Source organism: Ovis aries, chromosome 4, assembly GCF_016772045.2.
Source record: "Ovis aries strain OAR_USU_Benz2616 breed Rambouillet chromosome 4, ARS-UI_Ramb_v3.0, whole genome shotgun sequence".
In the NCBI taxonomy this organism is placed as follows: Eukaryota; Metazoa; Chordata; class Mammalia; order Artiodactyla; family Bovidae; genus Ovis; species Ovis aries.
Window position 1 is genome coordinate 62,833,514 of NC_056057.1, and position 27,719 is coordinate 62,861,232.

A 27,719-nucleotide genomic window follows, 5' to 3' on the forward strand; every position below is an offset into this window, starting at 1 on the left:
CCATGAATCAAGGCAAACTGGAAGTGGTCAAACAGGAGATGGCAAGAGTGAACGTTGACATTCTAGGAATCAGTGAACTAAAATGGACTGGAATGGGTGAATTTAACTCAGATGACCATTATATCTACTACTGTGGGCAGGAATCCCTTAGAAGAAATGGAGTAGCCATCATGCTCAACAGAAGAGTCCAAAATGCAGTACTTGGATGCAATCTCAAAAATGACAGAATGATCTCTGTTCATTTCCAAGGCAAACCATTCAATATCACAGTAATCCAAGTCTATGCCCCAACCAGTTATGCTGAAGAAGCTGAAATTGCATGGTTCTATGAAGACCTACAAGACCTTTTAGAACTAACACCCAAAAAAGATGTCCTTTTTATTATAAGGGACTGGAATGCAAAAGTAGGATGTCAAGAAACACCTGGAGTAACAGGCAAATTTGGCCTTGGAATGCGGGATGAAGCAGGGCAGAGACTAATAGTGTTTTGCCAAGAAATTACACTGGTCATAGCAAACACCCTCTTCCAACAACACAAGAGAAGACTCTACACATGGACATCACCAGATGGTCAAAACCGAAATCAGATTGATTATATTCTTTGCAGCCAAAGGTGGAGAAGCTCTACACAGTCAACAAAAACAAGACCAGGAGCTGACTATGGCTCAGATCATGAACTCCTTATTGCCAAATTCAGACTTAAATTGAAGAAAGTAGGGAAAACCACTAGACCATTCAGGTATGACCTAAATCAAATCCCTTATGATTATACAGTGGAAGTGAGAAATAGATTTAAGGGTCTAGATCTGATTGATAGAATGCCTGATGAACTATGGACAGAAGTTCGTGATATTGTACAGGAGACAGGGATCAAGACCATCCTCATGGAAAAAAATGCAAAAAAGCAAAATGGCTGTCTGGGGAGGCCTTACAAATAGCTGTGAAAAGAAGAGAAGCGAAAAGCAAAGGAGAAAAGGAAAGATATAAGCATCTGAATGCAGAGTTCCAAAGAATAGCAAGAAGAGATAAAGAAAGCTTTCTTCAGCAATCAGTGCAAAGAAATAGAGGAAAAGAACAGAATGGGAAAGACTAGAGATCTCTTCAAGAAAATTAGAGATACCAAGGGAGCATCTCATGCAAACATGGGCTCAATAAAGGACAGAAATGGTATAGACCTAACAGAAGCAGAAGATATTAAGAAGAGGTGGCAAGAATACACAGAACTGTACAAAAACGATCTTCACAACCCAGATAATCACGATGGTGTGATCACTCATCTAGAGCCAGACATCCTGGAATGTGAAGTCAAGTGGGCCATAGAAAGCATCACTACGAACAAAGCTAGTGGAGGTGATGGAATTCCAGTTGAGCTGTTTCAAATCCTGAAAGATGATGCTGTGAAAGTGCTGCACTCAATATGCCAGCAAATTTGGAAAACTCAGCAGTGGCCACAGGACTGGTAAAGGTCAGTTTTCATTCCAATCCCAGAGAAAGGCAATGCCAAAGAATGCTCAAACTACCACATAATTGCACTCATCTCACACACTAGTAAAGTAATGCTCAAAATTCTCCAAGCTAGGCTTCAGCAACACGTGAACTGTGAACTCCCTGATGTTCAAGCTGGTTTTAGAAAAGGCAGAGGAACCAGAGATCAAATTGCCAACATCTGCTGGATCATGGAAAAAGCAAGAGAGTTCCAGAAAAACATCTATTTCTGCTTTATTGACTATGCCAAAGCCTTTGACTGTGTGGATCACAATCAACGGTGGAAAATTCTGAAAGAGATGGGAATACCAGACCACCTGACCTGCCTCTTGAGAAATCTGTATGCAGATCAGGAAGCAACAGTTAGAACTGGACATGGAACAACAGACTGGTTCCAAATAGGAAAAGGAGTGCGTCGAGGCTGTATATTGTCACCCTGCTTATTTAACTTCTATGCAGAGTACATCATGAGAAATGCTGGGCTGCAAGAAGCACAAGCTGGAATCAAGATTGCCGGGAGAATATCAGTAACCTCAGATATGCAGATGACACCACCCTTATGGCAGAAAGGGAAGAGGAACTAAAAAGCCTCTTAATGAAAGGGAAAGAGGAGAGTGAAAAAGTTGGCTTAAAGCTCAACATTCAGAAAATTAAGATCATGGCATCTGGTCCCATCACTTCATGGGAAATAGATGGGGAAACAGTGTTAGACTTTATTTTTGGGGGGCTCCAAAATCACTGCAGATGGTGATTGCAGCCATAAAAATAAAAGACGCTTACTCCTTGGAAGAAAAGTTATGACCAACCTAGAGAGCATATTGAAAAACAGAGACATTACTTTGCCAACAAAGGTCCGTCTAGTCAAGGCTATGGTTTTTCCAATAGTCATGTATGGATGTGAGAGTTGGACTGTGAAGAAGGCTGAGCGCTTTTGATGCTTTTGAACTGTGGTTTTGGAGAAGACTCTTGAGAGTCCCTTGGACTGCAAGGAGATCCAACCAGTCCATTCTGAAGGAGATCAGCCCTGGGATTTCTTTGGAAGGAATGATGCTGAACCTGAAACTCCAGTACTTTGGCCACCTCATGCGAAGAGTTGACTCACTGGAAAAGACTCTGATGCTGGGAGGGACTGGGGCAGGAGGAAAAGAGGACATCAGAGGATGAGGTGGCTGGATGGCATCACTGACTTGATGGACCTGAGTCTGAGTGAACTCCGGGAGTTGGTGATGGACAGGGAGGCCTGGTGTGCTGCGATTCATGGGGTCACAAAGTGTCTCTGAACTGAGAAGAAAACTAAAGCAGGAGACTATTTTCAACAGTTATTTTTAATATAGTGTAAACAACCACACATACACAATAAAGTAGCAGGAGGAACACACTGTAACACATTATAATGAAAATATGAAAAACTACAAATTACATGAATAATATTAGAATCCTAAGAATTCCCAAAGTCATTTTACTTACCTGTTTCTTAAACTGTTGGCATTCTTCTGGTGTGAGTGTGTCTGCTTTGGCAATAAGTGGAATGATATTCACTTTTTCATGCAAACGCTTCATAAACTCAATATCCAATGGTTTAAGTCTGAAATACACAATATTTAATATGACTGGATTGACCAATTTGGGAGAACAGACTTTTTACATTCCAATTACTTTTTACATTCCAATTTTACAATGTATGTAAAATTACATACATTGGAACTACTTCATTTCCTCATGAGAAACACTCTCTAAACATGTATATTGGGCCAGCAACAGTGAGGAAGAACAGGATTTCAAGAAGCACTGGAATGCCTAAGAAAGCTTTGACTCCTGCATTTTAACACCCTGGTCACAGCACGTGGGCCCAAAAGTAGAATCGGAAAATCCAGAAAGGCTCCTAATAAGCTTTCTTACAAGAGACTCTACTTATCACTCAAATTGGGAAATCTGTCTTGTTTGTAAATGAAAAATTATAGTCCTCTTTTACTTCTTGTTACCCAGTATATTTCTCAGAGAAGGGGCTCAGAAGAACATCTTCTTCATCATCCCTTTTATTCATTACACTCTAACTATTGCCTCCACTTGGCCACTATACTTTTAAGGTCACCAAATACTTTCAGGCTGCTAATATAATTAGTCAGCAGCAGCCAACTCAGAAACACTGTGTTTAATGGTATTTTTAATTTGCCCCTTATGCAGCACTGACATTACTCTCTCACAAGCTGTTCACTTAATTTCCAGGAACCTCTTTGTAAGCTAGTCCCTTAAAAGGTACATGCCTCAGAATTCTCTATTAGGTCTTTTCTTCTCTACATTCTATGAGTTTATCATTAACTACAACAACTTCTAATATCTTTTATGGCTTAATAACTCCCAAGTCTTTATACCTAGCCCAGATCTCATTGTTACGTTCCAGGCTTGTGTTCACCTGATGGAAATACTACTCAGACAATCCATTCTGGCACCTCAAAATCAAAAGTTCATCTGAACCCCCAAATACCCCCTCCCCTTCTATGCTTTCTATTTCAGTAAGTAACACTTCAATCCACCCAGTTACTCAAAGCTGAAACCCAGGACTCAAGATTGGATAAACTTCCTCTATTTATCCATTCCAAAGATTCACCAGAACCTGCTGAATAAATAAAAATATTTATATATTTATCTCCTTTCCATTACTTTGGTTCAGGCCACCAAACTTCGATAATGACAAGAATCTGTCTGGTTTCCCTCAAAACCATACACACTGCAGTCAGTATGATGTTTCTAAAATCCAATTCTGATCAAGTCATTCCCAGACTGAAAACCTTACTAAGCCAGATTCCTTGAGTGAGCGTGGCCTAAGAAGCCTGTGAAAACATAACCTCTTCAGCTGACCTCATTTCTCACCATCCCTTAGCATTTTTTGCTACTTCCGACTTCCAATATGCCAGCCTTTTTGAACTTCTCACAGTATCTTAAAATCACCATACTTTGGTCATATTGCCTTGGCCTGGAACAACTCCATTCCCATCGCCATTCTAGCTGACTTGCCTAATTCCTATTTGTCCTTTAGGACCCAGCTTACTATTCTCATTTCCTCTGAGAATTCTTCTCCAACCTAAAACTAGAAGCCTAAAGGATCACAACACTGAATCTGTCATATAGTAACCACCTACTTGTGTATTTGTTCTTCCCACCTTCTCACTAGAAGATCCTTAAGAGCAAAGGCCTTTGTCTCATTCATCTCTTCTGTAATATCTAGTACAGTTCCAACACTTGAGAAGGTGTTCAAATATGTGCTGACTAAAAAACTAAGCTGCTGTAATTTTCCTTACATCTTTGAATAACTATAAACGAAAATCAGCTATTCCTCACATGCAGAATACACTAGACTAAAAATTAATATTTAACAAAATAAATGAAGGTAACAGCAGTATTTTGCATAGAAATACAGTATTCGTTCACTTTGATAAAACATGAGGAAAATGGAATAAAGATATAATTTTATTATAAATTTTACAGACTAATATTTTAAAATAAACAGAAAGCCCTTGTTTGAGTTCTCTTAGCATACTATAGTTTAATATATATACTGATGGGTGTATTGGGGGGTTGTCCACATACTAATGGGAGAAGCCAATGGCAACCCACTCCAGTACTCTCTTGCCTGGGGGGTCCCATGGACAGAGGAGCCTGGTAGGCTGCAGTCCATGGGGTCGCTAGGAGTTGGACATGACTGAGCAACTTCACTTTCACTCTTCACTTTCATACATTGGAGAAGGAAATGGCAACCCACTCCAGTGTTCTTGCCTGGAGAATCCCAGGGACAGGAGAGCCTGGTGGGCTGCCGTCTATGGGTTTGCACAGAGTCGGACACGACTGAAGCGACTTAGCAGCAGCAGCAGAGACTAATGAGATACTCCTTTTTTACTGATGAATAATACTATACTTCTTTGTGGTAGTGACGTGGTGACTGGCAGAAAGACAGGGTAAGAAGGCAGGAAGGCAGATATGGAGAAATGAGACAGCTTCAATTCTAATTCTCATCTTAAATCCTTTTAATTTTGATATTAGCATTCAGAGAACACTACAGAAAGAGTGTGTGGCTGGAATAACACCATATTTATCTATAAACAGCACCCTTATCTCACTAATGGCAACTGAAAAACCTTTTGATTTTGAGAAAATATTTAAGTTTTTGCCTGTTTTTCATCAATCATTACATAACAACACTAAGTATAAAAGTCATGGCTCAATCAATCTCGGATTTGGGACTGCCCTGGTGTTTCAGTGGTTAAGAATCTGCCTGCCAATGCAGGGGACACAGGTTTGATCCTTAGTTTGGGAAGACTCCACATGCTGTAGAACAACTAAGCCCCTGCGCCACAACTACTCAGCCCATGTGCAGCAACTACTGAAGCCTGCACACCCTAGAGCCCATGCTCTGCAGGAGTAGGCACTGCAATAAGAAGGCCAAGCACCTCAACTAGAGTAGCCGCTGCTCACCACAACTAGAGAAAGCCCACACGCAGCACTGAAGACCCAGCAGAGCCAAAAAATAAACAAATTTTAAGAGAGAAATATGGAGCACATAAAATAAACTTAATTATTCCACTATATATTTTTTTAAAAATCTCACATTTGTAAATTTTTAGAGTTTACCTTCCAGATATATGGAGGACAAAGTTAAATTACTACCACTACCACCTCATTAAATTGGTGACAGAAAAGAATTCAGTCAATCTATAATTTTAATGAATCTTGCAAGGAGATCCAACTAGTCCGTTCTGAAGGAGATCAGCCCTGGGACTTCTTTGGAAGGAATGATGCTAAAGCTGAAACTCCAGTACTCTGGCCACCTCATGCGAAGAGTTGACTCACTGGAAAAGACCCTGATGCTGGGAGGGATTGGGGCAGGAGGAGAAGGGGACAACAGAGGATGAGATGGCTGGATGGCATCACTGACTCAATGCACATGAGTTTGGGTGAACTCCGGGAGTTGGTGATGGACAGGGAGGCGTGGCATGCTGCGATTCATGGGGTCAAAAAGAGTTGGACACGACTGAGTGACTGAACTGAACTGAATATAAAATATTAAATTGTAATCCAAGTTAACAAGATTTTATGCTTAAAGTAAAACAACATTTACAGAACGTTTATTATTTCAACTTTCCAAGAGAAAGATACTTGAAAATAGCCATGACAAGGAAATCAGGGAAGTCAACTTCTCAAACATAAAATGACAGGGCTGAAGAATATTAAACCAGTTTTTACAAAATTAAACTTTAGATATAACCTTTATAAAAGCCCTGATAAAACCCTCTGCCCTTTTAAACTAGAATACAAATTTTAAAAGCTTACAAAATGCCAACAGAAAACACTTTTATTTCACAACAGATTACATACTGGTTGAAATTTTTCCTCTATCCATTTAATTTTATTTCAGATCATCTTTTCCAACAAATCTAATTTTTAAGTTTGTTTTTTTGTTTTTTGTTTTTTTTAAACACAAAGGAAACTCCTTTATAGAATTTCTAAAAGATAAACCCTTCCCTGGTGACTCAGACACTGAACAATCCACTTGCAATGCAGGAGACCCAGGTTCGATCCCTGGGTCAGGAAGATACCCTGGAGAAGGAAATGGAAATCCACTCCGTATTCTTGCCTGGGAAACCCCAGGGAGAGAGGAGCTACAGTCCATGGGGTCACAGAGTTGGACACGACTGAGCAATGAAACACTCACAAAGAGAAAAAACCATTTAATACCTCAAAGCCTACAGCAAAATAAGTAAAATGAATAGAGGGCAAATATTTATTAAACATACATAAAAATACATAAAAATATTTATTAAACATACATACGTATATACATTTCTAAAGGAAAAAAAAATCTCTATAAAACTGACATTTTTTTCAAAGTGGCAATCAAAATTGAAAAGGTTTGTAAAAACACCATTTAAAAATTCCAGTTCCAAGTCAGTTACCAACCACTGAACAAAGGAAATGAAGCAGCAACAAGCTGAAATCACAAATTAACCCTTTGTTCAGTGATGACACCTGGTGGGTAACGGACACAGAAAATACACTGGTGGACCAATCTACAATTACTCCAAAAACAGAACCTCTAAAAAGGGAATCCAGGCACTACCCAGGTAGAAAGGTCATAATTCCTCTACTATGCTGCCTGGAATTTCACTCTTTAGTGAGCATGGAATTTGGAACGCTCTACAGAAAATTCAATGTCATATTATGTCACTTAATCCACAGCAGCATATACCAGTGGCAAAACTTTGTTCCATTTCTAAAAATAGTTAAGCTGACAAACTACTCAAAAGCACATTGTTATACTAAGAAATTAAAATCTGGAACTCTCATCCCTTGTGACAAACAAGAAATGGTCCCAAGCCACTACACATAATATCAGAATTTTTTCTTTAAAAAAAATTTTATTTCCCACGCAATTTTAAGGAATATATTTTCCCTCAGGGGATAAGAGAAATGTGATTCCATGAGAATTACTAAGTGTTGGAGAGAGTCCAAAAGATCTGAAATAATAAAAAGTGGATATACACTGACAAATTTCTATTGACTTAACTACAGGTTGAGATTTTACTTTGCTGGCTTTCAGGAAAAAGTCCTAACAAGTTATATTAGCATGATAAATAAATATATATGTATATATATATACACACACACACACACATAAAAATTCAAGAAGAAACTAACAAGTTATCAGAAAAAAACTATACAGTATGGTATTTTGAGGTGTTTTTTTTTTTTAGCCTTTTAAGTCAATAAGTCAATTTTGGGCTTTAGGCTTTAAATATATAATTTTCTGAGAATACTATAGAAGAATATTAGAAATGAAAAAGAAACAGCTGTACCACTACAATCAGACAGTGCAAAAATGGTAAACTATAAAATTAAGGCTTTCTGCTCAACCAAGATGGTGATAATGGGCACTAGCCCATCTAGGCAAAAGATGAAGAAGAAAGCAGAAAACAAAAGAGAAAGGTATGCTCTTGAAAGCGGGCTTCCCTGATAGCTCAGTTGGTAAAGAATCTGCCTGCAATGCAAGAGAATCCGGTTCAAATCCTGGGTCGGGACGATCTGCTGGAGAAGGAATAAGCTATCCACTTCAGTATTCCTGGGCTTCCCTTGTGGCTCAGCTGGTAAGGAATCTGCCCGCAATGCAGGAGACCTGGGTTTGGTACCCACTCCAGTATTGTGGCCTGGAAAATTCCATGGACTCTATAGTCCATAGGGTTAGAAAGAGTTGGACACGACTGAGCGACTTTCACTTTCTCTTGAAGGAACTGGTTTACACTACTGTAATTTTGGTGTTAGATGACAATGTTATTTAGTCTAATGCTATGAAACTGTCCAGTCCCTTTTGGTGGAGAGACGGTGGAATTACAATCATCAGGGGGCGGAGTTATGCTGAGTCATTTAACCAAAGACTAAAGAAGAGGGCTTCCCTGGTGGCTTGGATGGTAAAGCGTCTGCCTGAAATGTGGGAGACTCGGGTTCGATCCCTAGGTCAGGAATATCCCCTGGAGAAGGAAATGGCAGCCCATTCCAGTACTCTTGCCTGCAAAATCCCATGGACGGAGGAGCCTAGTAGGCTACAGTTCATGGGGTCGCAAAGAGTCAGTCCCGAGTGAGCGACTTCACTTTCACTTTAAAGAAGAGTAAGTACAAACATCTGCAGTTGACGATGACACGCATATCTCCTCAAAATGACAAAGAAACACAAACGACCAAAACAGGAGGACAGGCTGGCCATACAAACAAACAATCCGATCAGATACATGTCTAAATACTCAGATCTTAATTTTAACTCCTAATAAGTAGAAGGTTAGTACTGATGATAGGATACTTAAATAATTTGACTGTGACAGCTAAGGTCAAATAGAAGATTAGTGAAATAGATTTACTGAAGAAAGAAACAGCACATTAGAACCTTGGTATTTAAGTTTTTTGGCAATGTTCTCTACCAGATGTATAATAAATAATATCTTTGGAGTTTCTTAGACTATGTCTAAGCTAATTGTTATGGCTGTTTCTCCTTATTTGATTGTTCAATCTGTGGCAGACTGGTCAACAAGAAAGCTAAATTAGCCACATTGAGACGCGAAACCATGATGAAAACAATATTCCTCTCCATGAAGCACAGTCTTACACATGAGAAACTAAGAAGTAAAATCATTTTCAGCGTGGCTAGGACTTACATTTTTTATAAATCATTTTTATATGGAATTTGGAACTTCACAAGTTGTATAGTTAAACGTACTCCACAGAGATAAGGATTACTAACACATGCACCCAAAGTTAAGTAATAATAAAACAATGAAAAGGTTATCAGAAGTATTCAGGTACTTACCCATGTCCTGAAGGAGCAATGAAGTATAAACAACACTGCACTCTGTTATCAGGCATCTGACGTCTGTTCACTCTAGATTCTGCATTTAGGTAGTCCTCGAACTTACTATCAATGTAGTCAATAACAGGCTGCCAGCTGTAGAATGCAAATAAATAAAATAATTAAGTTGAGATTCCACTTATGAATGGTGCTTCCCAGATGGCTCAGTGGTGAAGAATCCACCAAGATCCCTGGGTCAGGAAGACCTTCTGGAGAAGAAAATGGCAGCCCACTCCAGTATTCTTGCCTGGGAAATCCTATGGACAGAGGAGCCTGGCAGACTGTCCATGGGGTCAACCAAAGAGTCAGACATAACTAAGTGATTAAATAACAAAAAACACACTTTATAACATGAAAAATTACATCCAAAGAGTTTTAGATTTCAAATGAAAAGATTAAACAACACAGAAGCCTCATGATGAATTTATTTAGGTATTTCAAAAGTTTAAGAAATTTACTTCAAAAATAATGCAGAACTCAAAGAAAAATAAAAATATTTTTATAAGCTCCTAATATCTTATTTCCAAAAAGAAAGTCATGGATGTTTTCTTCACTTACAACTTACAGAAAAACTGAAGGTCTAAAATCATATTTAAATTAGGGTGTGACAGAAAACAGATAAAATTAATAGCAGAGAATGAAAAGTTTCAAATTTCTTATAATAATGAGAATTCTTTTATCTATGTTTTAGAGTCTATCTTCAAAATAATTCTATGAAAAGTGTTATCATCATTTTATAGAAAAGGAAATCAGTTCAAAGAAGTTAAGCAACAATGACAAGTGGCAAAGTTGATCTATGAACCCAAGCCATATTACTTAAATTTTAGTAACCATAGGTGAGAAGATTTAAAATGTTAAAAAAGTCTAACCAGCCCTATTCCCAAATGCAATGGAAAGCAGTAGGGACAAACCCTTCTTACCAATTACTATTATCCACTGCATCTCCAAATCCTGGGGTATCGACTATTGTGAGCAGCAACTGAACACCACCTTCTTTGATTAAAACTTTGGATTGTTCCACCTGTAAGAGTCATTGTGTACAGATATTAATAACATACATTATATCTGTGGTTTCCTACAAGGTAAGATGTAGGGAGACGAGTGTTAATCAAAACTAAATAGGAAGATTTTTGTAAAGTAAATCTACCCACCCAGCCGCTTTCTTTAGAATCAATTACTGTAGATGTTGAGTGTCCAGGTTACTTAAAAGTACATATATATAAATAATGGGTTTATGGCTCATAGTTGGTATAGAGAAGGAAAACAGGAACTGATAAAATATTATTAATTATTAAAGCCATTTAAAATTTAATAAATGCACATCTAATAATACAAATAAACAATGTGCTTGAATGATCAAGTAATTCACAGAGATCAAATACGATTTATCAGAAAGTACATTTAATCTACCATTTGCAGTAAATGTTTTCTGGATTATCTCCATTTACTTTGGTCCCAACCAATTACTCAAGTGAACTTATTTCCATTCCCAAATCTTTCTCAGCATGGCTATAATTATTTACACTTGTGCTTACGTCATGACTAAGAGCCAACTTTCTTCTCAAATGTGTTATTGTCCATTCAGGTCAAAGCGATCAGCAAAATCCAGGCATTGAAAAAAAATGCATCTGGTAGGGTAAAACCCTACTAACTGAGTAAAATCTTCAGTTCTCTTTAGAGTTTGTAAAAATGTTCTATTTAAGAAAAGGCATTGGACTTAATAACAGCAGTTCTTCCTACAATCTAAGATACTCTGTAACCCCAAATTCTGTTTTAGAATGTAAAAATCATTCATCTTGGGACATATGCTGCTCCTACTTAAAGCAAACATTCATTCAAACAGAAAAGCAGAATCATTCTCCCAGAAAAAGATAGGCTTTCATTTAATTTATATATAGTGTTTAGTAAGACTAGAGGTTCCAAGTATGCTGACAGGCTAACTTAAGAGGCACGAATTAAACTTTGAATGTTACGTGCCATAGGATGGCACCAATTAAGTACTACTAGACTTAGAGAGGGAAATGTAATCACATGAAAAACAATTTCAACTATCTATGTTGATTAACAGAGTTGGGAAAGGAAAAGCAATTAATTTCTGGGTAGGAAAAGTTTGGTTTACCTTTACAGGTTAAAAAATGGATAATGTCTTTCCATTACCCTCACATTTTCTTACAGATGCTAGCTGATGGATGAAGAGACTGAAGAGTTGAAACTAAGACTGCAGAGCTAAAAGCGTATAGCAGCACTGCTCAACAGAACTTTCTGAGATGATGGAAATGGTTCTATATCTAAACTATCCAATACATACTAGCTGCTTGTCCATGAGGTTAACAAGTTCTTGAAATCTGACTAGAGCAACTGAGGAACTGAATGTTCAATTTTATTTAACTTAAACTGAAACAGCTACACTTGGCTTTGTTGCTGTTGTTGTTTAGTCACTAAGTCATGTCTGACTCTTTGCTGACCCCATGGACTATAGCCTGCCAGGCTCCTCTGTCCATGGGATTTTCCAAGCAAGAATATTGGAGTGGATTGCCATTTCCATCTCCAGGGGATCCTCCCAATCCACATGAGGCTTAGTGACTACTGAATTCGATAGTGAAGATTGATAGCAATCAGAAATTATTTTGTTAAAAGAGCATTATCAAAAAAGAAAGTTGCTGAAACTGAAATTTGGACATGCATATTCACAGAAATGCTTCCAATCTTTTAGACAAATAAGAGACAAAGTTCTTATCTTTTAGACCAATGGTTTTTAAACTGCTTTGACCCTAATGTAAACTGTCAGTGAAAATTTTAGATATCCCAAATGTAAGTACATTTATTTATCTACCAAACATATAAAATTGGTTATCTGAACATTCAATAGCAGGAAGTGTCAATTTCTCTGTAAATTAAAAAAAGCTAAACATCAATAGATACGGGCTCTAATATTTTCTGGTCACCTTCAATATCAATGATGGTTGCACACTGCTTCGGAGAATACTGTTTCATACCACATAGCTAAGATAATACAGTCTGTCTGATATTGAGTTACTCTAATAATATAAGGGAGGCAAAATAACTGTGGAAATAATCAGACTCATCAGTGTAGATTATCAAAACTAAAAAAAATTGAGTGATATTACTTCATGTGGCTTAGAAATTCACATTCTATATATCTAGTAGTTGTCTATAGTTAAAAAGGACAATCTGGTTATATGTCAATTATATTTCAATTTTTTAAAAAAGAACAATCTATTCAAATCTAACAGCTCTCAATATATATCTCATTTGCCTCCATCTCCCTCATAAAAATAAGTTATCCATTTATGGTAACTGTCACTGAAGCAGAAATATCTAAAGTAACCATCCCTTCACCTAAAATTTCTCAAAAATTATTTTAAATGACACAGTATCATGTATTAGAACTGATGTAAAAATCTAACTGTTCTACATGAATCATCTCCTGATTTTACTCCAAACCATTTCTGGTTCTCTCATTACCAAACAAAGAACATTTCTACCTCCAGTACTGGGCTGTATACTAATCACACACCACAACAGCTTAAATTTTAAGATTTTTGCTCCTTTGTTTTTTAAAAAATTAGTTCAACAACTTAATTGTTTATTGGAGTGATAATACAAATGAAGATCTGCTTTTCATATGAAAGTTTCTTTTCTTCTTTGGCCTATGAAATTCTGTGTATCCATACATGGTCAAATACAAAGACGACGGCAACATATGGAAGAAATCCAGAAAACATAACTGTAAACTAGTGCCATTCACAGGATCCAACTGTATCCTATCATCTGGCTTTGCAAGTATCCTCATGGGATCCATGGTAAACAAATTAGTTCAAGTCCAGGAATTTCAAACTTTTCTTAAGAAATCTATTCCAAATGGCCACTTTCCCATGCACTTTACTTAAGCAGGTCACACCAGCATATTTTACGGCATCACTCAGAGTTCTCAAAGATTAAACACATAATTTAATACAAAAGGAATGAATGAATCAAGGGCACTTTCAAACGAGCTTTTCTCTGAAAAATAAAATTAAAGCCTATTATATTGTTTATGTATGATAATGAAGGGCTACTTTGGATTCCTAGATTCCAGAAACTCACACTTTTTCTAATATTTACAGTTTTTCAGTCTGAGAAAAAGTCAAACTTTCACTGTTCATACAGCTTCACGTCTTCCATTTCTGAAAGACTATTAAACACATTACACTTTTCTAACTTAATGTTTGAGTCATTTTTTAAGATAAAGTATTATAACTATATCAACATTTGAGGAGAAGGCTAAAATTTTCTGTTAAGAGCATACCTCCACCTACACTTGCTCAGGAGATGGCATTACAGCCAAAGCTCTGCAGACTCAGCTAGTAGAAACTTGAACAGTCTGCAATACTCCACTTGGCTCAAACACAAAATCTATTCTAGATTATTCAATAACTCAAAAGACAAGCATCATCATATGTACTTCATTATGTTCAACAAGATACTTAGAGAGGCAATGACCAACAGAATAGTGATGCTTAAAAACTACTTCCTTCTCACCAAGACTGAGAACGAACTGAGAAGAAACTTGATCCAAGCACTAATTCTGCCTTCTACTCTCCGAACCACTATATACCTCATTCCCCTCTCTCTTTACACTGAAATCTTAATTCCCATGTCCCTTTCATTTTCTATTAACAAACCCCTCCCAAAGCCTTTCTTTTCCTTTCTGGCGAAGATACTTTTCCATAAATTTCATAAACTTTAACTATGACAGGAATTTCCAGGTCATCTGATAGTCTTTTTATTTGCTCCTTCACCTCATGTCTCTTCTAGTATGACTCTTCCCAAGTTCTATCTTGGGGCTTCCCAGGTGGCTCAGCAGATAAAGAACTTGCCTGCAATGCAGGAGACTTTTGTGGGTTTAGTCCCTGGGTCAGGAAGATCCCCTGAAGGAAGGGAATGGCAACCCCCTCCAGTCTTCCTGCCTGGAGAATCCCATCAACAGAGAAGCCTGGTGGGCTACAGTCCACAGGGTCACAAAGAGCTGGACACGACTGAAGTGTCTGAGCACACACACATGCACACAAGCTCTACCTTACAATCTCTGCCACCATGCTCAGCAAAGTACTTGATCTTCACTGGAAGACAAGAACATTCCCAATTTGTTGTTGCTGTTTATTTTTAAATTTTTTTAAACTCAAGTACAGCTGACTTACAATGTTTCAGGTGCATGGCAAACTATATAAATATACAGTCCTTTTTATTTACATTCAAATGGATATATATATTCTTTTTCAGTTCTTTTTCCACTGAAAGTTATTACAAGATATTGAATATAGCTCCCTGTGCTATATAGTAGGTCCTTGTTGCTTATCTATTTTATATAATGTGGTTCAGTTAAGTTCAGTTGCTCAGTCATGTCCAACTCTTTGCAACCCCATGAATCACAGCACGCCAGGCCTCCCTGTCCATCACCATCTCCCGGAGTTCACTCAAACTTATGTCTATCTAGTCGGTGATGCTATCCAACCATCTCATTCTTGGTCGTCCCCTTCTTCTCCTGCCCCCAAACCCTCCCAGCATCAGGGTCTTTTCCAATAAGTCAACTCTTCGCATGAGGAGGCCAAAGTATTGGAGTTTCAGCTTCAGCATCATTCCTTCCAAAGAAATCCCAGGGCTGATCTCCTTTAGGATGAACTGGTTGGATCTCCTTGCAATCCAAGGGACTCTCAAGAGTCTTTTCCAACGCTATAGTTCAAAAGCATCAATTTTTTGGCGCTCAGCCTTCTTCACAGTCCAACTCTCACATCCATACATATAACGTGGTATGTATCTATTAATCCCAAATTCCTAATTAATCCCTCCTCCTTTCCCCTTTGGTAACCATAAGTTTGTTTTCTCTGAGTCTGTTTCTGTTTTATAAATAAAATTCATTTGTATCATTTTTTTTAACATCTTTTTAAGAATTTTTATTTATTTGGTTATGTTAGGTCTTAGTTGCAGCACTCAGGATCTTTAGTTATAGTATGAGGGATCCAGTTTCCTGAAGTGAAGTCGCTCAGTTGTGTCTGACTCTTTGCGACCCCATGGACTGTAGCCTACCAGGCTCCTCTGTCTGTGAGATTCTCCAGGCAAGAGTACTGGAGTGGGTTGCCATTTCCTTCTCCATGTATCATGTTTTTAGATTTCACATATTAAGTGATATCATATGGTATTTGTCATTCTCCTGACTTACTTCACTTAGTGTAATATCTGCTGCTGAAAATATCTGCTTACTTCACTTAGTGTAATATCTGCTGCGGTTTCATTCTTTTTTTTGGCCGAGTAATATTCTACTATGCGCACACACACCCCCCCCTTCTTTATCCATCTGTCAGTGGACATTTAAGTTACTTCCATGTCTTGATAATTGTACACAGTGCTGCCATGAACACTGGGGTGCATCTGTCCTTTTGAATTTGAGTTTTCTCCAGATATATGCTAAGGAATGGGACTGCTGGATGATATGGTACCTGTTTTTAAAGGAAGCTCCATAGTGTTCTCCATAATAGCTGCACCAATTCACATTCCCACCAACAGTGTAGGAGGGTTCTCAAGAGCATCCTCAATTTTTCTGAAGCTTTTTTGAATGTTCTCTCCTGTTTAGTGGAATAGATTTCTTTTTTCCCTGAGGCTAATTTCTCAATCTATGGTGGGGATTTGATCAATTTCCATTTCAAAGTCATCTCAACAACTATTTAGACTAGTTCCCCTGTATCTTCAATCTCTCATCTCTTAGGAACTGATTCTCCATAGGATACAAACATTTTCAGGTCTTTTTTAGAAATAAAAACCAAACCACTGTCTCTGTCCCCTACACTGGACCTCTAGGTATTCCCTCTCATCCCTTCCTTCACAGCTATTTCCATCTTCACTGACTCACAAAGTCACTTCCCAACTCACTGTCATCCTGCCCTCTATTCCTATGATTTCACTAAAATATACCTTGCCTAAGTCACCTCTATACCACCCTAGAGCAGCATCTTTCTCACTATATCATGACTTTTTGCTATATCCTTCACATGACTGTGACAACCTTGAGAACTCTATGTCCAACATCCTGGTAGCCCCCAAACCTGGTAAAAGACAAGTATTTAAATACCTGCTCTGTGTAAAACTGCCTCAAAAAAAAAATTATCAAAACTGGACCAACATTAACAGCAGAGTTTCCTAACTGGACTCTATAAAAGATGTTTCAAGGAGTCATAAGAAGTTATCTTAGGGATAGGATTCATTGCTTTCACTTCTCATCTCCAAAACTTTTGTTTCCATCTAATCTAAAATAGAGATTTACTAAACTTCATAAACCAAGAAAAAAGTTTTAAAGATGACCAACATAAGGCAGCCAACTAAAAATCTGGGAAAAATAAAAATAATAAGGACTTCCCTGGAGGTCCAGTGGCTAAGACTCCACACTCCTAATGTAAAAGGCCTGGGTTCAATCCCTAGCTAAGGAACTAGATCCCACATGCTCCAACTAAGACCTGGCAGAGCCAAATAAAAAAAAATAAAATTAAAAAAAAAAATCTGAAAGAAAAAACAAATCTAGCACTGTCATTTCACAAAAGAAACCGAAATGGATTTAGTCTCAGAATAAAGGATGGTCTTTCCCTATGAAGGTTGCCAACTATCACCTTTCCCTAGGAGATAGCTGGCAAACTTTTGCTGAAATGAAATATGATATAAAAATTTTCAAATATAAGATCATAAAACTTGCTACCATGTATATAACATTGTATTAATAATATTTTTCTTGAAAATTGTTAATCTAATCATCTATGTTTGAGATGAGACTATGAAGTAGAGCTTAAGTGTTCAAATTTTTTCTATAACTTTCATCAGTCTATTGGGAAAAAATATATATGAATGAAAGTAAAAGTAACATGGTACCATTTCATTCAATTAGAAATATTCTGGAAGAACTCAGGAAAAACAGTTCACTCTCTTACTTTCTTTCACAGAGATAGGATGAAATCAGTCCACAGCAGGCCAGAAACACAAGGAGTGGTCCACAAAGTATAGTACCCAGACTGGTAGTTGAATAGCTTGGAAACTTAAAAGAAATGCCAAATTCTTTGGGCTCTGCCTCAAATATGGGGAGGGGGACTTGACAGACTGAGCAAGGCTTCCAAGTGATTGTGAAGCACAGTGTACTTTGAAAAGACTAGTATAAAGAACTACAGGACCAGAATGTCAGCTTACATTCGGAAGTGCACAGCTTAGGTTTCTAAGGCCAAAGATAGGATGTTGGGAATTAATCTCAGAAGACTTCTATTACTGAAAAGTTCACTCAGATCAGAACCACTGATACACTGGAAACTCCGAATCATTTGCCTGCTCAGAGTAGATAGTTTCTCCTTTCTCCCAAGACTGTGAATGTGAAGGAATTTCTTCTTTAAAATACAAACAAGCCTCTTGTAAATAAATAATGCTAGAAGAGATGATGAGATTGTGGTCTTTATAGAAGTTTCACTCCCTATTTGGCCACATCACAGGATGTCACTTCTCTTCTTTTTGACAGCTGGAAGTGTTCCAGAAAGCCTTCAGGTCAGGGAAATTGCAGACATTAGCTTTTTGAAACTCAGGATTGTATATTTTTCCTAGTCTAATATGTCTGGGCTAAGATGTAATACTTCTGATCACTCTTCACTGAGAGAATTTAAGAGCTCCCAAGAGCAGATCATCTGCTAGATTATTGAGCTTGGTGAAAAACCACTCAAATGTAAAAGAAAATTACATTCTATTCTCTAACAACTGAATGACTAGGAATAGGCCATGTTCTCTCCTAGGTAAGAGGAGAAAAGAGTTCAGACAACCTTCATCTTGTTTCCAGTGTATCAAGGAATACCTCCATGGTACATCAGGAAAGAGGACTTCTCTGGGATTTTAATAAGGATCAATCTAGCTCTCAAATGTTAAAGGTCTTACTTTTGGTAAAAGGAGGAGATTTAATAGTGGTACACAGGCCTTTGTCTTAAAAATGTTACTAGAGATAGCCTTAGTCTAATTATGCCTTTGTTTTCAAAAAAAGGGAGAGCTGGGAGAACATTTACAACAGAAGAGGATAGCTTTGAAGTGTTACCTTAAAAGAAGGAAAAGTGAGTTTAAGACAGCATTATTCTGGAGACAGACCAATATAAACAGAATTCTGACAAATTGAGAGCTTCTCCCATCTTTTACCAGATACCAGCCTAGGAGAAACTACCTGCAATAACTGAATGTAAGCGACCGTTATCTCGATAAGAAACATCTGCAAATCTCAAGAAGTTAAAAACAGGACATATTGAGATGGTCAAAACACTTCATGAAATCTGAACAATTAATGAGTATAAAAGACGTTCAATCTTATAAGAAATCAAAGGGAAAAAAATGAAATGTCTTTATGTATACACACAGGTGCATGTACACACACATACACAACAGAAATGAGTACTTATGTCCACCAAAAGATATATACAAGAACATTTATGTCAGTCAAAAACTGAAAACTCATATGCTTACCTACAATGAAGAGGACAGGCTGCGATACAGTCATATAGTAGAATATTATAAAACAATGAAAACAACTACAGCTATACAACATGAATAAATACCACACACATAATCCTCAGTGAAAGAAACCAGACTTAAGATATAATTAAATGAAATCAAGAGCAGACAAAATCAATCCATGGAGATGTCAGAAAGGTGTTTATTAAGTGGGAGTGGGTATAATACTAAGTGAGAGAAGACACAAGGAAGCCTTCCAGGTTCCTAGAAAAATACTGTATCTTAATCTGGGAAGTGGTTACTTGGATATATGAATTGCTGCTGTTGTTTAGTCACTAAGTTGTATCCAACTTTTTGCGACTCCATGGACTGTAGCCCGCCAGGCTCCTCTGTCCATGGGATTCCCAGGTAAGAATGCTGGAGTGGGTCATCGTTTCCTTCTGCAGGGATCACACCCACATCTCCCACTTCAGCAGGCAGATTCTTTACCACTGGCCACCAGGGAAACCCAGATATATGAATACATAAGTAACACCAAGTTCTATGCTTAAATTTGTGCCCTTTTAGTACACACTACACACGAACTTAAAAATTAAATGCAAAAAAAATCTGCTTAAGACAAAAATAATCAACAAAATTTCAAAAAAGATTAAATTTAAAATTTCAAAGATTCTCAAATTTGAAATCATTCCACTTAATCTACGATAGTGTTTTATAAAATTTCACAGACCAAAAAAAAAAAAAAATAGAAACAAAACTTCAAAGATCCTCAAACAAATTTTAAAAAATTGTTTGTTCAGTCAGTCAACAAATACTGGATGCTAACATGTAACAGATGCCGTGCTAGAAACTTAGCTTTTAAGGGTGAATAAAAAGGAGTCCCTACCCTTACAGAGTTTATAGAGTGGTCAAGAAAGGCTTCATTAAGAAAGCAACTTTTAAGCAGAAAACTGATGAAAATTAGGTAGGAAGCAAGCCATGAGGATATTCCAAGGAAAACCACTGCAAGCAGAGAAACAAAGTGGAAGGCCCCTGGAGTGGAAGAGATTGGCCTGCTCAATGGACAGCAAAGTGGTTGGTTTGGCCAAAGCAGGATAAGCCAGACGTATAAGAACTAGGCTGAGGAGTGCGGGTCGGGGTGGGGAGGGGGAGAAGGGATGGGGGTGAAGCAAACTCTCCTTGTTTGAGCAAATACTTTGTTGCAAAGTATGTTAAACTAGATTTCCGTGTATTGAATTCCTTAGATTGCAAGTGCCAATACACTTCATCTGTTCAGACACTAGCAAAAATCACTGCACTGGGTGAACCAAAAGAGCTAAAAATACTGTCCACTTGCCTATTTTGTTTAAATAAAATAAAACAAAACATGGTAAGGTATGAAACTTTTATGATTAATTGGCTTCCATCATCCACCAACAAGTTTACTGGAATTTCAAACCTAGTACATAATGGTCGGTCAATACCCTCCAGAGTCCAGCTTGAAAATTCAAATATAATAAGCAATAATGAACATCATGTATATACCATTTAAAAGTAAAAACAAAACAACACTAGGTATTCCTTACTAGCTAGCATCAGATAGGAGAAGGCAATGGCACCCCACTCCAGTACTCTTGCCTGGAAAATCCCATGGACGGAGCAGCCTGGTAGGCTGCAGTTCATGGTGTCACGAAGAGTCGGATACAACTGAGCAACTTCACTTTCATGCACTGGAGAAGGAAATGGCAACCCACTCCAGTGTTCTTGCCTAGAGAATCCCAGGGACAGGAGAGCCTGGTGGGCTGCCATCTATGGGGTCGCACAGATCAGACATGACTGACGTGACTTAGCAGCAGCAACAGATAGATCAGCCTTAAGACATAATTCCATTTTTTACCTTATGACTTAATTTTCCATTTTTTAAAACTAAACTCATATATTACATAACTATGAAGAAATAACCTCACCGATCAATTCAGTTTGTCTAAACTGCCTAACTGGAAAATCTATCTCCATACATAAGATTTTTCAAGGAAAAGGCAATATAAATAAAAGAAAAATGACAATTTTTTGGACCAAACATCATTAAAAAGTAAAGCTAATCCATTTATTAAGAACTCACTAATCTACTAAGCTAACACTTACTAAGTTTCTAAACTATAGAGATAGCATAGTTTTATACAATACAGACTAAACCATAGTGCTCAGATTTGTGTCCTAGTTCTGGTATGCTAACTACATGATATCAGGTATGTCATCATCTCTTCCGACATCTGTAAAATAGGGATGATAACACCATTTACCTGAAAAAGTTACTGCAATAATTAAATAAATGTATCTAAAGTGTTTGGAATAGTACCTGGAAGATGTTAATGATTCACTAAGAGTCGTTTTATTATTAATGTCGACCTTGCGTTATGCCAGGTGCTAAAAACTACAAAAAGGACTCAGAAAATTCCCTCACCAGCACTAACAGCCAAGAACACCCCCGGTAGATATATGACTATTAATATTTAACAAGACATTTTACAATAAATATTCCTGAACTTAAGAATCTACACTGTGGGGTTTCCTTAACATTTCTATACAACTAGTTACTAATTCTGGATTTAAATACTTAAATTAAGAAAATTTAAAGTTTATCTTGTTGCTTAGGGTTAAAATATCTAATATATCACAAAATAAATAAGCAATGTAGTATAGTATCAAGTTTTTAGAACACATTTTTTAACAGGTAATTTGAAACCTCAAACTCCATAAAGGATATTTTAAAAATTCCTGAAACAGAGAAAACTTTAAAGAAGAAACAAAATATCCAGCTCTAGCATCACTGCCTCAATAAGACATGCTTCTGCTACAACTGTTCACTCCACTACTTTTCTGCTTATGTGCTGTGTATTACTGTATCAATCTATCAACAAATCTTTCAATCAATAGTTTAGAGCAGTGCTGCCTAACAAAAATGTATTTTTAAAATTTCAGTAGCCACTTTAGAAAGTAGCAACAGATGAAATTATTGAATTTTACTTAACCCAATATAACCAATTAATCATTATTACAAAATATAATCAATAGAGAACTTTTAATAAAATAATGTTTTTAAAAAAAAAAAAAACAAAGACTTCAAAATCTGGGGTATATTTTATACTTGCATCTTAACATAGACATCTCATATTTTAAGACCTCAACAGCCAAATGTGGCTACCAGCTACTGTCCTGGACAACATATCACTAGAACTATAGAGTCTAGCACTTTGCTAGCAGCATTAGCATCACCTTAGATTTGGTTAGAAATATTGAATCTCAGCTCACTTCAGACTTCCTAGAACAGGAACTAAGTGTAACAAGCTCCTCAGATGATCTGAATGCACATTAAAGATTGAGAAGTACTATATTAGACCACACATAGCTTAAAGTATTAACAAACTGTTACTGTCACTTAACTATCACGTGGTATCATGCCGTTCACTAAAACAAATACTAATGGCTTTGACATAAGTCATGTTTTCTGTACCCTGTCCAACAGAATTTTCTGCAATGGTGGAAATAATCTGCACTGCTCCAAATGGTAGCTACTTGCCACATATTACTACGTGAAATATACCGAGTGCAATTGAAAAACAGAATTTTTTGCTTCAATGACTTGTAACTCTTTAAACTTAAATAGCTACATATGGCAAGTAGTTACCATATTGCAGCATAATTCTACAAGTTATCATTTACTGTATCACAGCATAATCTCTAGGAGGATTCTTAGGACAAATTCATAAGGTTCTAAATCAAGAAAGTCCCTCTAATTACATGCACTTCTCAATCAATCACTCTCTTTTTCAACAACAACCATGTTTACTAACACTTTACACTGGCTAAGGTCAAATTTGAAATCTACCTATATATAAATATAATACAAGTCACAGAATATGTTTTGAGGGGAAGTACAGGTGGCTCAGTAATAAAGAATCCGCCTGCCAATGCAGGAGACACAGGTTGGATCTCTAGGTCAGGAAGATCCCTTGGCATAAGAAATGGCAACCCGATTCAGTATTATTGCCTGGGAAATCCCATGAATAGAGGAGCCTGGCAGGCTACCATCTATGGGGTTTCCAGAGCTCGACATGACTTAAGAGACTTAAAAAACAGTAACACAGAGAACATATTAAGAGATCTTAACCAAGTTCCTAACAAAGCAGATGGACTGTATAACAAAGTATCTATAAAAAATAATTTATAGAATGTGTTTTGTATCTGTTAATATTACCCTATCTTATCATCAATTAACAATACACATACCTGTACAGTCTTTTTTATTCTATGGGAAGGACCTGGATACTCTGGAGAATACAAATCTGTGAGGAATAATGAGTTGATTAATGTTGACTTTCCCAGTCCAGATTCACCTAAAAGAAACAGAGGGGGAAATCTGTTAAAATTCAGTCAACTTATCAAGCTTAAATATTCAACCAGTGTTATAATCAAACTTGCTTTCATCCAATTACTTCTTGGAGGACAAGGAAGTGACATTACAAAATATACTATAAAGACTCCCTATTACAATAAGTTCTTAGCCCTAATTTTCTTACCTACCAAGTCAGACCTGTATTTGAAAAGGATTTTTGGCTTCATAATTCTACAATCTGTGTTTTTTAAAAGTAACGTAAAAAAACAAAAGTAATGTATCTGATACAATAGTCACCAGTTTTTTTAAAAAAACAGTGATCTATTCCTAGAGATGAAAGTCATGAAGGAAACATCCCACTTGGATTATATATTGCTGCTTCAGTGCAATAAAGCATAAAAGAAGTATCAATGCTTTTTACAATTAATGAATGACTAAGGCAAGAAATCAGGTAAGTACAAAAAAGTAGTACTTTTGTACTTTTACTTTTACTTTTGTGTCTGCTGACAAAAAAAGAAGAAAAAATAATCACAATGTATTTTAAAAGCAAACCACAAAAAAAAACCCACTTCTAATTTACCCATATACCAATCAATTTAAGTACACTCTATAAACTAGATTCCAAAAAGTCATACTTTTCATACTTCTATATACTTTTTATAAAAATGCTTCTGTCTAAACTGAGAAAGGAGGGAGGTAAGACAATTTCCACTAAGATTCACATACTCTTCTCTATCCCTTCATGTCAAGTCTAAGAGACCATACCAAATGTACAGCTAATTTTTACTAAAACATCAACAACTTTAGAATACATGTAACACAAAGTCAAAATAAAGTAACAATCATTTAATAATTATCAACTAACACGGCACCAGTTGTTAGTAGTTCAGTTAGTTTAATAGGCATCTTCATCCAATATAACTGATAGGACAAGTTTTTTATGAATACTATCACTCTTTCATATGGTAGGGGAAGGATTAAACTTTCCCTCTAATTTTCAACTGTGGCTAGCATTCACTAACAAAAATAAAGTTTTCATCTGGAGGGAAACAGCTAGTTTTAAAATATGTGAATCATAAAAAATAAAGATTTTGTCAAAATATCAGAGTGGATACCAAGGAATCAAAAGTGTAACGTGATTGGTGGTTCATTCTTAACTAACTAAAATTTTTATGATAGAAGACTAGGAATTGTTAATTTTGTTACAGATGGTAACATTTACAGTGATAACATAATATGAGATTTCCACAGTATTTCTGTCATACTCCTGAGAACAGATTTTAATTGAATGATCAGTAATTTAGCTGACATACACTGACCTGCCTCTTGAGAAATCTGTATGCAGGTCAGGAAGCAACAGTTAGAACTGGACATGGAACAACAGACTGGTTCCAAATAGGAAAAGGAGTGCATCAAGGCTGTATATTGTCACCCTGCTTATTTAACGTAAATGCAGAGTACATCATGAGAAACGCTGGACTGGAAGAAACACAAGCTGGAATCAAGATTGCCGGGAGAAATCTCAATAACCTCAGATATACAGATGACACCACCCTTATGGCAGAAAGGGAAGAGGAACTCAAAAGCCTCCTGATGAAAAAGGAAAGAGGAGAGTGAAAAAGTTGGCTTAAAGCTCAACATTCAGAAAATGAAGGTCATGGCATCCGGTCCCATCACTTCATGGCACATAGATGGGGAAACAGTGGAAACAGACTTTATTTTTTTGGGCTCCAAAATCACTGCAGATGGTGACTGCAGCCATGAAATTAAAAGATGATTACTCCTTGGAAGGAAAGTTATGACCAACCTAGATAATATATTCAAAAGCAGAGACATTACTTTGCCGACTAAGGTCCGTCTAGTCAAGGCTATGGTTTTTCCAGTGGTCATGTAGGGATGTCAGAGTTGGACTGTGAAGAAGGCTGAGTGCCAAAGAATTGATGCTTTTGAACTGTGGTGTTGGAGAAGACTCTTGAGAGTCCCTTGGACTGCAAGGAGATCCAACCAGTCCATTCAAAGGAGATTAGCCCTGGGATTTCTTTGGAAGGAATGATGCTAAAGCTGAAACTCCAGTACTTTGGCCACCTCATGCGAAGAGTTGACTCACTGGAAAAGACTCTGATGCCAGGAGGGATTGGGGGCAGGAGGAGAAGGGGACGACAGAGGATGAGATGGCTGGATGGCATCACGGACTTGATGGACGTGAGTCTGAGTGAACTCCGGGAAATGGTGATGGACAGGGAGGCCTGGCGTGCTGCAATTCACAGGGTCACAAAGAGTCGGACACAACTGAGCGACTGAACTGAACTGAACTGACTAGGAGTTATGGACTAAGCTAATGATATGAAAATGAAAATGACTACTTCAATTCTCAAAGGCATTTCTAGGGTACTACACACTACTAATTACAATTTAATTTAGTAAGTGTTTCAGTAGTACACATTTAGTGTGCCATGTAAAGAGTCAAGGAAGTTATTATTTGGGCTTAATGAAGAAAACCTCTTCATATCATCCACTTACTTGAGAGTTCTGGGCAGAGTAAGAACAGAGCCCCAAAATCTAAAGCTTTCTCCCTTTTAAATATTCATCTATTAGTTTCAACCATTAATAAATTTGGAGGGTATTCAAAGTTTTTACAAACACTGTTTATCAAAATACATGTAAATGTAACCACTGAAACGCTATACACCTCCGCAAGTACGTTTCATTTCCAAACTAATTTTTTTCCACACTTTTATCTCCTTTTAGTCACTTTTTCCCTATGGCAGCCCCAAACTACAATTTTATTAATTTTTTTTAACCTGTGTTACGTAAGAATAAAAGGATAATTTCTCCTATTCATATGCCAGTTAACTCTGTAACAGTTAAATATTAGTTTTTAAACCCTTCAAACTTATTTCAGCTCTTTCTCTTCCACTTTCTTTCTGAAAATTCAGTCCAGAAATCATTATCTGAGGCTGATACCAGGTGAACATGCTAGAGGGAAGGCACAGTGGCCCAGGGCAGGCTAATAGGCGTCTACAAGATAAAGACCGCTTCCCAAAGAGTCTGGGAGAAGGCCTGAACTCAAAAACGATGACGAAGGCATGAAGAGTGGCTTGCCACAGGGTGTCACAGCACTTGAAAGGGGTGAGTAGCGAGACTCCACCACAGGGAGGAAGAGAAAAGCCTGGACAGAAGATTAGTTTCATACAGGAAAACTGATCAAATAAGTAAGCACAGTTAAAAAATTATGAATCATTATATTGTATACCTATAACTTATATTGTACAGAAACTATAATTCAATTTTTTTTAAAGTAAACATATGCTGTGATAATGAACTGAAACTGGAAATACCAGTGTAAACATGATGATTTTCAACAAATATAATAGATGGAGATACACTATGGATACAAAAGTATTTGTTTTTGTTTCCATATATATGTGGGGCTTTTCTGGTGGCTCAGACAGTAAAGAATCTGACTGCAATGCAGAAGACCAAGTTCAATCCCTGGGTTGGGAAGATCCCCTGCAGAAAGGAATGGCTATCCACTCCAGTATACTTGCCTGGAAAATTTCATGGACAGAGGAGCTTGGCAGGCTACAGATCATGGTGTTGCAAAGAGCTGGACACAAATGAGCGACTAACACTTTCACTGTCTCTATATACATATGTATACAAACATACATTTGCTATTTTCTGATTCTGATGGTATATTAATGGCTATGCAGTAGAAAATCCTTGAGGAAAAGAAATACACAAGTATTTAACGGGCAATGAGGCACTGTGCATTCCAAATGTTACAGAGGGCAAAAACCTGTGTACTGTACTTATAATTTTTGTCTTTACAAATGTTACAAAATTAATTAAAACATTATCTCAGCACAAGAATCACAATAAATCAGTGTCACACACTTCCAATTATGCAGAATACTTTGTACCTATAGTTCTCAATTTTTAGGTGAATTAACAACCTCT

At 37.1% G+C, this 27,719-nt stretch overlaps 1 protein-coding gene across 4 annotated transcripts in view; it reads right to left on the reverse strand.

Annotated features, from left to right (window-relative positions):
• The window catches only part of SEPTIN7 (septin 7), a 98,897-nt gene that overhangs the window by 22,943 nt on the left and 48,235 nt on the right, over positions 1-27,719 (reverse strand). For all 4 annotated transcript variants that reach the window (XM_060415027.1, XM_060415026.1, XM_060415024.1 and 1 more), the window contains 4 exons: positions 23,654-23,760; positions 10,792-10,892; positions 9,833-9,967; positions 2,953-3,070 (listed from right to left, as the gene is read on the reverse strand). In XM_060415027.1, the coding sequence (XP_060271010.1) occupies positions 2,953-3,070; positions 9,833-9,967; positions 10,792-10,892; positions 23,654-23,760 (461 nt within the window). The remainder of the gene's footprint in view (positions 1-2,952; positions 3,071-9,832; positions 9,968-10,791; positions 10,893-23,653; positions 23,761-27,719) is intronic.